A 13,695-nucleotide genomic window follows, 5' to 3' on the forward strand; every position below is an offset into this window, starting at 1 on the left:
CACCTGCCCCCCTTATCCTGTCAACCCCTGCCTCAGTTCTCCCCAGTCTCCACCACCGACCTCTCTGACCTCTTCACAGGAATAAAAACTGCCACCTGCTCTCTGGACCCCATCCCCTCCAGCTTTGTCAAGGCCTGCCTTCCTGCTCTCTCTCCACTTATCACTGCAACAATAAACTACTCCCTGTCCACTGGCATCGTCCCGCCATCCCTCAAAATCGCTGCTGTCACCCCCATTCTGAAAAAACCTGGTCTCAACCCTGACACCCCAAACAACTTCAGACCAATCTCCAACCTACCCTTTCTGTCCAAAGTTTTGGAACGTGCTGTAGCTTCCCAACTCAAATACCACCTCTCTACCAATAACCTGTATGAAACTTTCCAATCCGGATTCCGCTCCAACCACTGTACTGAAACTGCACTCTTCAAAATCACAAACGACCTTTTCCTCTCCTCCGACGCTGGCAACCTCAACATCCTCATCCTACTTGACATCAGCGCCGCCTTTGACACCATAAATCACTCCATTCTCCTCACCCGACTTGAAACCTCCTTTAACATCACCGGCACAGCCCTATCCTGGTTCAAATTTACCTCTCTGACAGGCACCAGTTCATCTCCATTAACAACTGTAAATCCCCTACCGCTCCCTTCCCCCAAGGTGTACCCCAAGGCTCAGTCCTTGGCCCCCTCCTCTTCATCCTCTACCTGTTCCCCCTTGGTCAATTAATCCGCCGTCATGGTCTCAACTTCCACTGCTTCGCCGATGATATCCAGCTCCTCATCTCCACCAAGTCAATCTCCCCCACCACACACTCTGCACTGACAAACTGCATCACTGAAATAAAATCTTGGCTTCAATCAAATTTCCTCAAACTCAACTGCAGCAAATCTGAAATCATCATCATTGGTCCAAAAACACTCACCAAATCCACCCAAAACTTCATCCTCAATATTGATGGTCTCCCAGTATCCACCTCCCCTCACATCCGGAATCTCGGAATCATCTTTGATCAAACCCTCTCCTTCGACAAACACATCAAACACATCACAAAGACAGCCTTCTTCCACCTCAAAAACATTGCCCATCTCCGTCCATCCCTCTCCTCCACAGCTGCAGAAACCCTCATCCACGCCTTCATCACCTCCCGTCTGGACTACTGCAACAGCCTCCTCTATGGCGCACCCTCAAAAATCATCAGTAAACTTCAATACATTCAAAACTCCGCTGCCCGTCTACTCACCCACACTCCGATCCGTGACCATATTACCCCCGTCCTTTACAAACTCCACTGGCTCCCCATCCCCCAGAGAATCCAGTACAAAATCCTCCTCATGACCTACAAAGCCCTCCATAACCTGGCCCCATCCTACCTGACCGACCTCCTCCACAGGCACACTCCCACCTGCACCCTCCGCTCTGCTGCTGCCAATCTCCTATCCCCCCACATCCGGACCAAACTCAGATCCTGGGGGGACAGGGCTTTCTCCATCGCTGCTCCCACCCTATGGAACTCACTACCCCAAACCGTCAGAGACTCCTCCACACTCACCACATTCAAAACATCACTGAAGTCTCACCTGTTCAGTACTGCCTTCAACCACTGAAGGTCACCTCACCTTATGTCTCCTTTCTCTGTTCGTTTACTTATTTATCTATTTATTCACTTCCCTATGTTCTCTAAATCCCTGTAAAGCGTCTTTGAGTATATGAAAAGCGCTATATAAATGTAATGCATTATTATTATTATTATTATTATTATTAAAAGAACCGAGGTGATTTAACTATATTCCAGGTGCTGGTGAAGGATTGATAGAATTTGTTAATTACTGACACGGAGCGGAACCGGAGCAGATTCTCAGCCACTGATCTACAACCCAGGTCGCGAAGAAAGGATAAAGTTTCTCCGTGAATTTATTCCCAGTGCAGGTGTGGAGATGGGACTTGGTGCTTGCGTCGTAAAATGAAACTGTCCCAGACTCGTAACTGAGATAAACTCCCACCCTCCCGGGGATGGGACGGGCGGGGAGACGGGATGGAGGGGAGGTGACTGCAGCAAACTCGTCATCACACCGCCTGATGCCCCAGACTCCAGTCTCCGGGGTCTGTGTGATCTCTCCCTCCCTCTCCACAGACTCTGCGGCGACTCCCAGAATCCAGCCCTCACTCCCCGCCACCTCCACCTCCCAGTAATGTCTCCCCGATGTGAATCCCTCCGATCCCAGCACACACGCACCGTCTGTAAACCTCTTCCCGGTGTCAGGGAGACTGCTCGGTGTCCCGGTCCGTCTCACCCTCTTCCGATCCTCAGACACCTCGAGCAGCGCATGCGCTGTTTCCACATCCAGGGTGACGGAGACTGGGGGGAGAAGCAGAGAATCAGAGAGTCCCCGGGGGTCGGGGGGAGACTCGGGCAGCGCGGCCCCGGGACCGGGGGAGAGGCCGCTCGGCCTCAGGCACAGGCGGGCGGACAACTGAAACCCTGCCCGGAGTTTTCTTTCCCCCTCCCCCTACCACGTAAGATGGACAACAGAAATCCTTCCCGGGTATTTTCTCCCGAGGTTGAGGCGAGAGTTGTGGTATGTCGTGGGCAAGCAGATGCAATTGGGAGAGAGGAGGTAGGAGAAATGGTGGGCAGATGGGTGTGCGGGCGTGATATTGAGTGAAAAGGGGGCTTGATTGGCGGGACAGTTGAGGAGTTAAATGTCTACTGGAGGTAATTAAAAATGAGGTCGTTATATTTTGGTAATACAGGGGGAAAGATGTGACTGTGCTGGAGAGAGTCCAAAGGAGATTCACCGGGAAGTTGCCTCCATTGAAGGACTTGAATAATGCTGATTTGGAGACCTAGGAGAAGTTTACAAGTTTACGAGACACAGAGAGGGGGTAGTTAGTCAGATTCAGTTCCCCATCTTAATGGTACCAAAAACAAGGTTATTGGTTTAAAGTGAGAGGATGGAGTTTTAAAGAAGACAAGACCAAGTGGGCCCAAACCTCTACTGCATTGGTGCAGCACCCTCTCCTTCCACCCTCCCCCCTCCCCCTCACCCTACCCGCTCCCCTCCTCCATCCCCCCACCCCACTCCTTCCACACAACCTCCCCTTCCAGCTTCCCCTCAACCCTACTCCATCCCCTTGAACCCCCCTTATCCTCCCTCCTCCACCCTCCCTCCCTCCCTAGGAGATAGATTTAAACTTTAAAATGTGAATAACTTTAACAATATAACACTGATTTCAATGAAACTCCTTCCATTAGCACCAAAGGGACGACGGTGAGTAAGCTGGGCCTAAAATTGTTGTGCTATCGTGAACCGTTTTAGCTGTAGTTCAGGAACAAACAAACAAACAAACAGGCGAGAGTTTTAGTATATAGATGTGAGGGATAAATCTCTTGCACAGAGAGTAGTTGATACCTGGAACATGCTCCCATTGGAGGAGGTGGAATCACTAACTTCAAGAGTCATTTAGACAGACAGTTGTACACGCGAGGTATATAAGGGCGTTGACGTGTTGTGAACCAATGGGATTGATGTAGATGTGCAAAATGATCGGAATAGAGATAGTGGGTCGAAGGGTCCATTTCCCTGCAGTAGATTGGGACTGAATGAAGTGAATCACTGAGCCTTCACTGCCATCCGATGCGGAGAATCCCAAAGGTCTACCATCCTCTGAGTGCAGAAATATCTCCTTATCTCTGTCCTATAAAACATACTCCCTATTCTGAGATGATAACCTCTGTTCTGGACACCTCAGGAAAGGGAAAGGTCCTCCCATCATGCTGCCTGTTAAGTCGAGTAGAACTTTGTGTTTCACTGAGATCTCCTCACTTTCTCTTTAATATAGAACATAGACAATAGACACACGAGTAGGCCATTCGGCCCTTCGAGCCACCACCACCATTCAATATGATCATGGCTGATCATTCTCAATCAGTACCCCGTTCCTGCCTTCTCCCCATACCCCCTGACTCCGCTATCCTTAAGAGCTCTATCTAGCTCTCTCTTGAATGCACTCAGAGAATTGGCCTCCACTGACTTCTGAGGCAGAAAACTCCACAGATTTCCAACTCTCCGACTGAAAATGTTTTTCCTTATCTCCATTCTAAATGGCCTACCCCTTATTCTTAAACTGTGGCCCCTCGTTCTGGACTCCCCCAAAATTGGGAACATGTTTCGTGCCTCTAACGTGTCCAACCCTTTAATAATCTTATATGTTTCGATAAGATCCCCTCTCATCCTTCTAAATTCCAGTGTATACAAGCCTAGACACTCCAGTCTTTCAACATACGACAGTCCTGCCATTCCGGGAATTAACCTAGTAAACCTACGCTGCACGCCCTCAATAGCATGAATGTCCTTCCCCCAATAGAAACATACAGAACAGGTACACGCCCTTTGGCCCAGCATATCAGCGCCATCCATGATGCCTATGAACATAAATTAATCCCATTTGGTTGCACATGGCCCGTTTTCCTCTTTTCCTTGCCCGTGCCTATCCCACGTACCCTGTATTGGCTGTGTAAATACCTCTTAAACATTGGTGTGATCGCTGCTACTGCAGTGCCCCCTGGAAGCATATTCTTAGAAGTTAGGTGTACTTTTAAAAAGCCTTACAATCCTCCGTTAAATTTTCATTCTGTTTCCTTGAACATATGCCCTCTACGATTTACACCTTCTCATAATTTAAAATAATTCTATCAGTTTCCCTTCAGCCTTTGACAGTCCACATAAAACAAGCAAATGTATCCGACCTCTCCTAATAGCTAATTCCCTCTAATCCAGGCAGCATTCTGGTAAACCTCTTCTGCACATTTCCCAAGGCATCCACATTCTTCCTGCAAAGGGACGACCAGAACTGCACAAAATACTCCAAATTATGCCTAAGTCCTGCAAAGCTGAAATATAATTTCCTGACTCAGCGTATGTTACTACAGAGTCTGTGGGTTACTCAGGTAAATATATTCACGGTGTCTAAAGATTATCAATTCCAGTTTACAGTGGGAACGTATATTGAGGAGGTTGTGCCCACGAACAGGAGTTTTTCCTTGTGAATGTGCTTAAGGGTATCTATGTCAGGCCGATGAAACTGTGCGTGCTTTTCCGAGACTAGATCTTGGGCCGAGATCTATCCGGTCTCGTTCTTACAATGCATCAGTATGGGGTTTGAGAAAGTCTGTGCGGCTCAAGGGTCCAACAGGGGGCAGACCTGAGTCAACCAGAGTCAACGATAGTCACTTACAGGTTAGGCAGAGCCCATGGCACAGATTTCCACAGGACGCCCTCGTATCCCCATGACAATACTGCTCATTCGTTGTTCATTATCATTTAATTCCGTTACTTCCAATTTCCTGACTACCGAGGTACGGGCAGTAGATTCTTTGGCGGATGGCGGGACTCGAGGATGGTCTGTTGCCTCCCTGGTGCCAGGGTTCAAGACATCACGGAGCGGCTTCAGAACATCCTAGCGAGGGAAGGTGATCAACCGGACATAGTTGTGCACGTGGGCACGAACGACGTCAGGAGGAAGAGGAAGGAGATACTGCAACGTGAGTTTAGAGAGTTAGGAAGAAGACTGAGAAGTAGGACGTCAAAGGTGGTTGTCTCTGGACTGCTACCTGTACCTCGTGCTGGTGAGGGCAGGAACAGAGAGATCGGGGATATGAATGTATGGCTGAGGGGCTGGTGCAAGGAGCAGGGATTTAGATTTCTAGACCACTGGGATCTCTTCTGGAGTAGGGGTGACCTGTACAAAAGGGACGGGGTACCCCTTAACAACAGGGGACCAACATTCTGGCAGGTAGTTTTGCTAGTGCTACAAGTGTGGCTTTAAACTAAGTAGTGGGGGGGGGAGGGGTTGACAAACTGGGAATATGAAGATGGAGTTAACGGGGAAGCGAATAGAGGAGAAATTGCAAAGGACACTCGAATGAATGGGAAGGGAAGTTCGTGAAAGGATAAGAGAGTACGGTCAGGGCCAATTGTGACCGGTGTGAGAGGGGAGGTGAATACCGAAATTAAAGTGTTGTATTTAAATGCGCGAAGTACAAAAAATGAAGTGGATGAGCCCGAGGCTTATTTAGACATTGGCAAGTATCAGAGGCCCAGAAGCGGTCCGGGCGGTAGGTTTAAAAACCCAGCGCGGGGCTTTGTTCACCCAGAGGCCCAGAAGCGGTTGGAGGTGGTTGGAGATAAAAACGTTCCCACACAATTTAAAAGAAGTGTTCTGGAGGAAGCCGCTGATTGGTGGAAGCGGACTAGAGGAAGCAGCTGATTGGGCGTAACCCCGGGGTTGTAATTCTGCTTTTTGTTCGTACTTTTCGTTAAGGGTTCGGTGAGTTCAGGGTTCAGTGAGTTCAGGGTTCAGTGAGTTAAGGGTTCAGTGAGTTAAGGGTTCAGTGAGTTAAGTGTTCAGTGAGTTAAGGGTTCAGTGAGTTAAGGGTTCAGTGCTTTTTAGTAAAGGTACAGTTTAAAGGATTAAGAGGGATTTGATTTAATTTGGGGGTAAGACATGTCAGATGAGATCGGCCCCGTGGAATGCTCATCCTGCAACCTGTGGGAGATCAGGGATATTGTCGGTGTCCCTGATGACTACGTGTGCAGGAAGTGTGTCCAGCTGCAGCTCCTGGCAGACCGCATTGAACGGTTGGAGCTGCGGTTGGACTAATTCTGGAGCATCCACGAGGCTGAGAAGGTCGTGAATAGCACGTATAGTGAGTTGGCCACACCACAAGTAAAAGATAAGCGGACAGAAAGGAAACGGGTGGCCACTAGCCAGCGTAGCAGTAGGCAGGTAGTGCAGGAGTCCCCTGCGGTCATCTCCCTCCTAAACAGATATGCCATTTTGGATACTGTTGGGGGAGATGGTTCATCAGGGGAAGGCAGCAGCAGCCAAGTTCATGGCACCGTGGGTGGCTCTGCGGCAAAAGAGGGGAGGAAAAAGAGTGGAAGGGCTATAGTGATAGGGGATTCAATTGTAAGGGGAATAGATAGGCGTTTCTGCGGCCACAAACGAGACTCCAGGATGGTATGTTGCCTCCCTGGTGCAAGGGTCAGGGATATCTCTGAGTGGCTGCAGGACCCCTTGAGTGGCTGAAGGGGGAGGGTGAGCAGCCAGTTGTCGTGGTGCACGTTGGCACCAACGATTTAGGTAAAAAACGGGATGAGGTCCTACAAGGTGAATTTAGAGAGCTAGGAGATAAACTAACAAGTAGGACCTCAAAGGTAATAATCTCTGGATTACTACCAGTGCCACGTGCTAGCCAGAGTAGGAATAGGAGGATATTTCAGATGAATACGTGCTTGAAAAATGGCGCAAGGGGGAGGGATTCAAATTTTTAGGACATTGGAACCAGTTCTGGGAGAGGTGGGACCAGTACAAACAGGATGGTCTGCACCTGAGCTGGAATGGAACCAATGTCCTAGGGGGAGTGTTTGCTAGTGCTGTCGGGGAGGATTTTAACTAATGTGGCAGGGGGATGGGAGCTGGAGCAGAGAGACAGAGGGGTGTAAAATGAGGGTAGAAGCAACAGGTAGCAAGGTGAAAAGTAAAAGTGGCAGGCAGACAAATCCAGGGCAAAAATCAAAAAGGGCCACTTTTCAACATAATCGTACAAGGGGTAACAGAGTTGTAAAAACAAGCCTGAAGGCTTTGTGTCTCAATGCAAGGAGTATACATAATAAGGTGGATGAATTAAATGTGGAGATAGTTATTAATGATTATGATATAGTTGGGATTACGGAGACATGGCTCCAGGGTGACCAAGGCTGGGAGCTCAACATCTAGGGATATTCTATATTCAGGCGGGATAGACAGAAAGGAAAAGGAGGTGGGGTAGTGTTACTGGTTAGAAAGGAGATTAAAGCAGTGGAAAGGAAGAACATTAGCTTGGAGGAAGTGGAATCGATATGGGTAGAGCTACGAAACACTAAGGGGCAGAAAACGCTAGTGGGAGTTGTGTACAGGCCACCTAACAGCAGTAGGGAGGTTGGGGATGGCATCAAGCAGGAAATTAGAAATGCATGCACTAAAGGCGCAGCAGTTATAATGGGTGACTTCAATCTACATATAGATTGGGTGAACCAAACTGGCAGGGGTGCTGAGGAAGAGGATTTCTTGGAATGTTTGAGAGATGGTTTTCTAAACCAACATGTCGAGGAACCAACGAGAGAACAGGCCATTCTAGACTGGGTATTGAGTAATGAGGAAGGGTTAGTTAGCAGTCTTGTTGTGCGAGGCCCCATGGGCAAGAGTGATCATAATATGGTAGAGTTCTTCATTAGGATGGAGAGTGACAAAGTCGATACAGAAACAAGTGTTCTGAACTTAAAGAAAGGTAACTTTGAGGGTATGAGACGTGAATTGTCCAAGATAGACTGGCGATTGATGCTGAAAGGGTTGACGGTGGACATGCAATGGAAGGCATTTAAAGGTCGCATGGATGAACTACAACAAGTGTTCATCCCAGTTTGGCAAAAGAACAAACCAGGAAAGGTAGTGCATCCGTGGCTAACAAGGGAAATCAAGGATAGTATTAAAACAAAAGATGAAGCATACAGATTAGCCAGAAAAAGTAGCATACCAGAGGACTGGGAGAAATTCAGAGTCCAGCAGAGGAGGACAAAGGGCTTAATTAGGAAAGGGAAAATAGATTATGAGGGAAAACTGGCAAGGAACATAAAAACAGACTGCAAAAGCTTTTATAGATATGTCAAGAGAAAAAGATTAGTTAAGGCAAATGTAGGTCCCTTGCAGTCGGAAACAGGTGAATTGATCATAGGGAACAAGGAGATGGCAGACCAATTGAACAAATACTTTGGTTCTGTCTTCACTAAGGAAGACATAAACCGTCTGCCGGAAATAGCGGGGGACCGGGGGTCTAATGAGATGGAGGAACTGAGGTAAATCCAGGTTAGTCGCGAAGTGGTGTTAGGTAAATTAAATGGATTAAAGTCAGATAAATCCCCAGGGCCAGATAGGCTGCATCCCAGAGTGCTTAAGGAAGTAGCCTCAGAAATAGTGGATGCATTAGTGATAATTTTTCAAAACTCTTTAGATTCTGGAGTAGTTCCTGAGGGCTGGAGGGTAGCTAATGTAACCACACTTTTTAAAAAGGGCGGGAGAGAGAAAACAGGGAATTATAGACCAGTTAGCCTAACATCGGTAGTGGGGGAAATGCTATAGTCAGTTATTAAAGATGTGATAGCATTACATTCGGAAAGTGGTGAAATCATCGGACAAAGTCAGCATGGATTTACCAAAGGCAAATCATGTCTGACAAATCTTATAGAATTTTTCGAGGATGTAACTAGTAGAGTGGATAAGGGAGAACCAGTCGATGTGTTATATCTGGACTTTCAGAAGGCCTTCGACAAGGTCCCACATAGGAGATTGGTGTACAAACTTAAAGCACACGGTATTGAGGGTTCAGTATTGAGGTGGATAGAAAATTGGTTGGCGGACAGGAAGCAAAGAGTAGGAATAAACGGGTCTTTTTCGGAATGGCAGGCAGTGACTAGTGGGGTACCGCAAGGCTCAGTGCTGGGACCCCAGTTATTTACAGTGTATATTAATGATTTGGACGAGGGAATTGAATGCAACATCTTTAAGTTTGCGGATGACACGAAGCTGGGTGGCAGTGTTAGCTGCGAGGAGGATGCTAGGAGGCTGCAGAGTGACTTGGATAGATTAGGCGAGTGGGCAAATGCATGGCAGGTGCAATATAACGTGGATAAATGTGAGGTTATCCACTTTGGCGGCAAGAACAGGAAAGCAGAGTATTACCTGAATGGTGACCGATTGGGAGAAGGGGAGATGCAATGTGACCTGGGTGTCATGGTGCACCAGTCATTGAAAGCAAGCATGCAGGTGCAGCAGGCAGTGAAGAAAGCGAATGGTATGTTGCCATTCATAGCAAGAGGATTTGAGTTTAGGAGCAGGGAGGTTCTGCTGCATTTGCACAGGGCCTTGGTGAGACCGCACCTGGAGTATTGTGTGCAGTTTTGGTCTCCTAACCTGAGGAAAGACGTTCTTGCCTTAGAGGGAGTACAGAGAAGGTTCACCAGATTGATCCCTGGGATGGCGGGACTTACATATGAGGAAAGACTGGATAGACTGGGCTTGTACTCACTGGAATTTAGAAGACTGAGGGGGGATCTTATAGAAACATATAAAATTCTTAAGGGGTTGGAGAGGCTAGATGCGGGAAGATTGTTCCCAATGTTGGGGGAGTCCAGAACCAGTGGTCACAGCTTAAGGATAAGGGGGAAGTCTTTTAGGACCGAGATGAGAAAACATTTCTTCACACAGAGAGTGGTGAGTCTGTGGAATACTCTGCCACAGAAGGTAGTTGAGGCCAGTTCATTGGCTATATTTAAGAGGGAGTTAGATGTGGCCCTTTTTGCTAAAGGGATCAGGGGGTATGGAGAGAAGGCAGGTACAGGCTACTGAGCTGGATGATCAGCCATGATCATATTGAATGGCGGTGCAGGCTCGAAGGGCCGAAAGGCCTACTCCTGCACCTATTTTCTATGTTTCTATGTTTCTATGTGGGAATCACTGAGACATGGCTACAAGAGGGCCAGGGCTAGGAACTGAATATTCAGGGGTACGCAACATATAGAAAAGACAGACAGGTGGGCAGAGGGGGTGGGGTCGCTCTGTTGGTGAGGAATGATATTCACTCCCTTGCAAGGGGTGACATAGAATCAGGAGATGTAGAATCAGTATGGATAGAAATGAGGAATTGTAAGGGTAAAAAGACCCTAATGGGAGTTATCTACAGGCCCCCAAACAGTAGCCTTGACATAGGGTGCAAGTTGAATCAGCAGCTAAAATTGGCATGTCGAAAATGTAATGCTACGGTGGTTATGGGAGATTTCAACATGCAGGTAGACTGGGAAAATCAGGTTGGTAATGGACCCCAGGAAAGAGAGTTTGTGGAGTGTCTCCAAGATGGATTCTTAGAACAGCTTGTACTGGAGCCTACTCGGGAGAAGGCAATTCTGGATTTAGTGTTGTGTAATGAACCTGATCTGATAAGGGGACTCGAGGTAAAAGGGGCATTAGGAGGCAGTGATCACAATATGATAGGTTTTACTCTACAAATTGAGAGGGAGAAGGGAAAATCGGAAGTGTGAGTATTACAGTATAGCAAAGGGGATTACAGAGGCATGAGGCAGGAGCTGGCCAGAATTGACTGGAAGGAGGCCCTAGCAGGGAAGACGGTGGAACAGCAATGGCAGGTATTCCTGGGAATAATTCAGAAGTTGCAGGATCAATTTATCCCAAAGAGGAGGTAAGATTCTAAGGGGAGTAAGAGGCACCCGTGGCTGACAAGGGAAGTCAAGGACAGCATAAAAATAAAAGAGAAGTAGTACAACCATGCAAAGAAGAGTGGGAAGCCAGAGGATTGGGACTCTTTTAAAGAGCAACAGAAGATGACTAAGAAGGCAATACGGGGAGAAAAGATGAGGTACGAGGGTAAACTAGCCAATAATATAAAGGAGGATAGTAAAAGCTTTATTAGGTATGTAAAGAGGAAGAAAATAGTCAAGGCAAATGTGGGTCCCTTGAAGACAGAAGCGGGGAAATTTATTATGGGGAACAAGGAAATGGCAGACGAGTTGAACCGGTACTTTGGATCTGTCTTCACTAAGGAAGATACAAGCAATCTCCCAGATGTTCTAGTGGCCAGAGATCCTAGGGTGACGGAGGAACTGAAGGAAATCCACATTAGGCAGGAAATGGTGTTGGGTAGACTGATGGGACTGAAGGCTGATAAATCCCCAGGGCCTGATGGTCTGCATCCCAGAGTATTTAAGGAGGTGGCGCTAGAAATTGTAGACGCATTGGTGAACATTTACCAATGTTCTATAGATTCAGTATCAGTTCCTGTGGATTGAAGGGTAGCTAATGTTGTCCCACTTATTAAGAAAGGAGGGAGAGAGAAAACGGGAAATTATAGACCAGTTCGTCTTACATCAGTGGTGGGGAAGATGCTGGAGTAAATTATAAAAGACAAAATTGCAGAGCATTTGGATGGCAGTAACAGGATCATTCCGAGTCACCATGGATTTACGAAGGGGAAATCATGTTTGACTAATCTGCTGGAATTCTTTGAGGATGTAACTAGGAAAATAGACAGGGGAGAGCCGGTGGATGTGGTGTACCTTGACTTTCCGAAAGCCTTCGACAAGGTTCCACATAGGAGATTAGTGGGCAAAATTAGAGCACAAGGTATTGGAGGTAGGGTACTGACATGGATAGAAAATTGGTTGACAGGAAGAAAGCAAAGAGTGGGGATAAATGGGTCTCTTTCAGAATGGCAGGCAGTAACTAGTGTGGTACCGCAAAGGTCACTGAAAGGAAGCATGCAGGTACCGCAGCTACTTACAATATACATTAATGACTTGGATGAAGGGATTAAACGTACCATTAGCAAATTTGCAGATGATACAAAGCTCGGTGGTAGTGTGAACTGTGAGGAAGATGCTATGAGGTTGCAGGGTGACTTGGACAGGTTGTGTGAGTGGGCGGATGCATGGCAGATGCAGTTTAATGTGGATAGGTGTGAGGTTATCCACTTTGGTGGTAAGAATAGGACGGCAGGGTATTATCTGAATGGTGTCAAGTTAGAAAAAGGGGACGTACAACGGGTGTCCTAGTGCATCAGTCACTGAAAGGAAGCATGCAGGTACAGCAGGCAGTGAAGAACGCCAATGGAATGCTGGCCTTCATAACAAGGGGAGTTGAGTATAGGAGCAAAGAGGTCCTTCTCCAGTTGTACAGGGCCCTAGTGAGACCGCACCTGGAGTACTGTGTGCAGTTTTGGTCTCCAAATTTGAGGAAGGATATTCTTGCCATTGAGGGCGTGCAGCGTAGGTTTACTAGGTTAATTCCCAGAATGGCGGGACTGTCATATGTTGAAAGACTGGAGCGACTAGGCTTGTATACACTGGAATTTAGAAGGATGAGAGGGGATCGTATCGAAACGTATAAGATTAGTAAGGGGTTGGACACGTTAGAGGCAGGAAACATGTTCCCAATGTTGGGGGAGTCCAGAACAAGGGGCCACAGTTTAAGAATAAGGGGTAGGCCATTTAGAACTGAGATGAGGAAAAACCTTTTCAGTCAGAGAGTTGTGAATCTGTGGGATTCTCTGCCTCAGAAGGCAGTGGAGGCCAATTCTCTGAATGGATTCAAGAGTGAGCTAGATAGAGCTCTTAAGAATAGCGGAGTCAGGGGAGAAGGCAGGGACGGGGTACTGATTGAGAATGATCAGCCATGATCACATTGAATGGCGGTGCTCGCTCGAAGGGCCGAATGGCCTCCTCCTGCACCTATTGTCTATTGTGCTCCTGTGTTACCTGTGTTCCAGGATCTAACATCTCCAGCTGACCATATGTGCGTGAGGCTTCTCAGTCAGTGGGTTGGTGCAGGAATGAAACTCCAATTACCATTCAGTGCTTATCCTGACCAATATTTGCATCACATAAAAACATCAATGTGTCCCACAAACCAAGTGAAATAAGTCCATATGTTTTACCTTGTTTAAAGGAGTCAAACGTTTCTATCAACTCTGCCTTCAACAAAAAGAGGTGGTTGAATTTTTCAGCCGTTATGGCACCATCTGTCACTGACAATGAATTCACCTCATCACTAATCCTGCAAATATTAAATAGCTGATTACAAATTGTG

General features: G+C 47.3%; 1 protein-coding gene across 1 annotated transcript; it reads right to left on the reverse strand.

Annotated features, from left to right (window-relative positions):
* Positions 1 to 1,577: 1,577 nt before the first annotated feature.
* Positions 1,578 to 13,649, reverse strand: LOC144591708 (E3 ubiquitin-protein ligase TRIM39-like; the record flags this gene model as incomplete). Its single annotated transcript, XM_078395747.1, has 2 exons — positions 1,578 to 2,359; positions 13,544 to 13,649. Coding segments are annotated over 2 exons (639 nt in total), but the record flags the coding sequence as incomplete, so codon positions are not given.
* Between the last annotated feature and the right edge of the window lie 46 nt (positions 13,650 to 13,695).

The sequence above is a fragment of the Rhinoraja longicauda genome, unplaced genomic scaffold (genome assembly GCF_053455715.1).
Source record: "Rhinoraja longicauda isolate Sanriku21f unplaced genomic scaffold, sRhiLon1.1 Scf001520, whole genome shotgun sequence".
Lineage (NCBI taxonomy): Eukaryota > Metazoa > Chordata > Chondrichthyes > Rajiformes > Arhynchobatidae > Rhinoraja > Rhinoraja longicauda.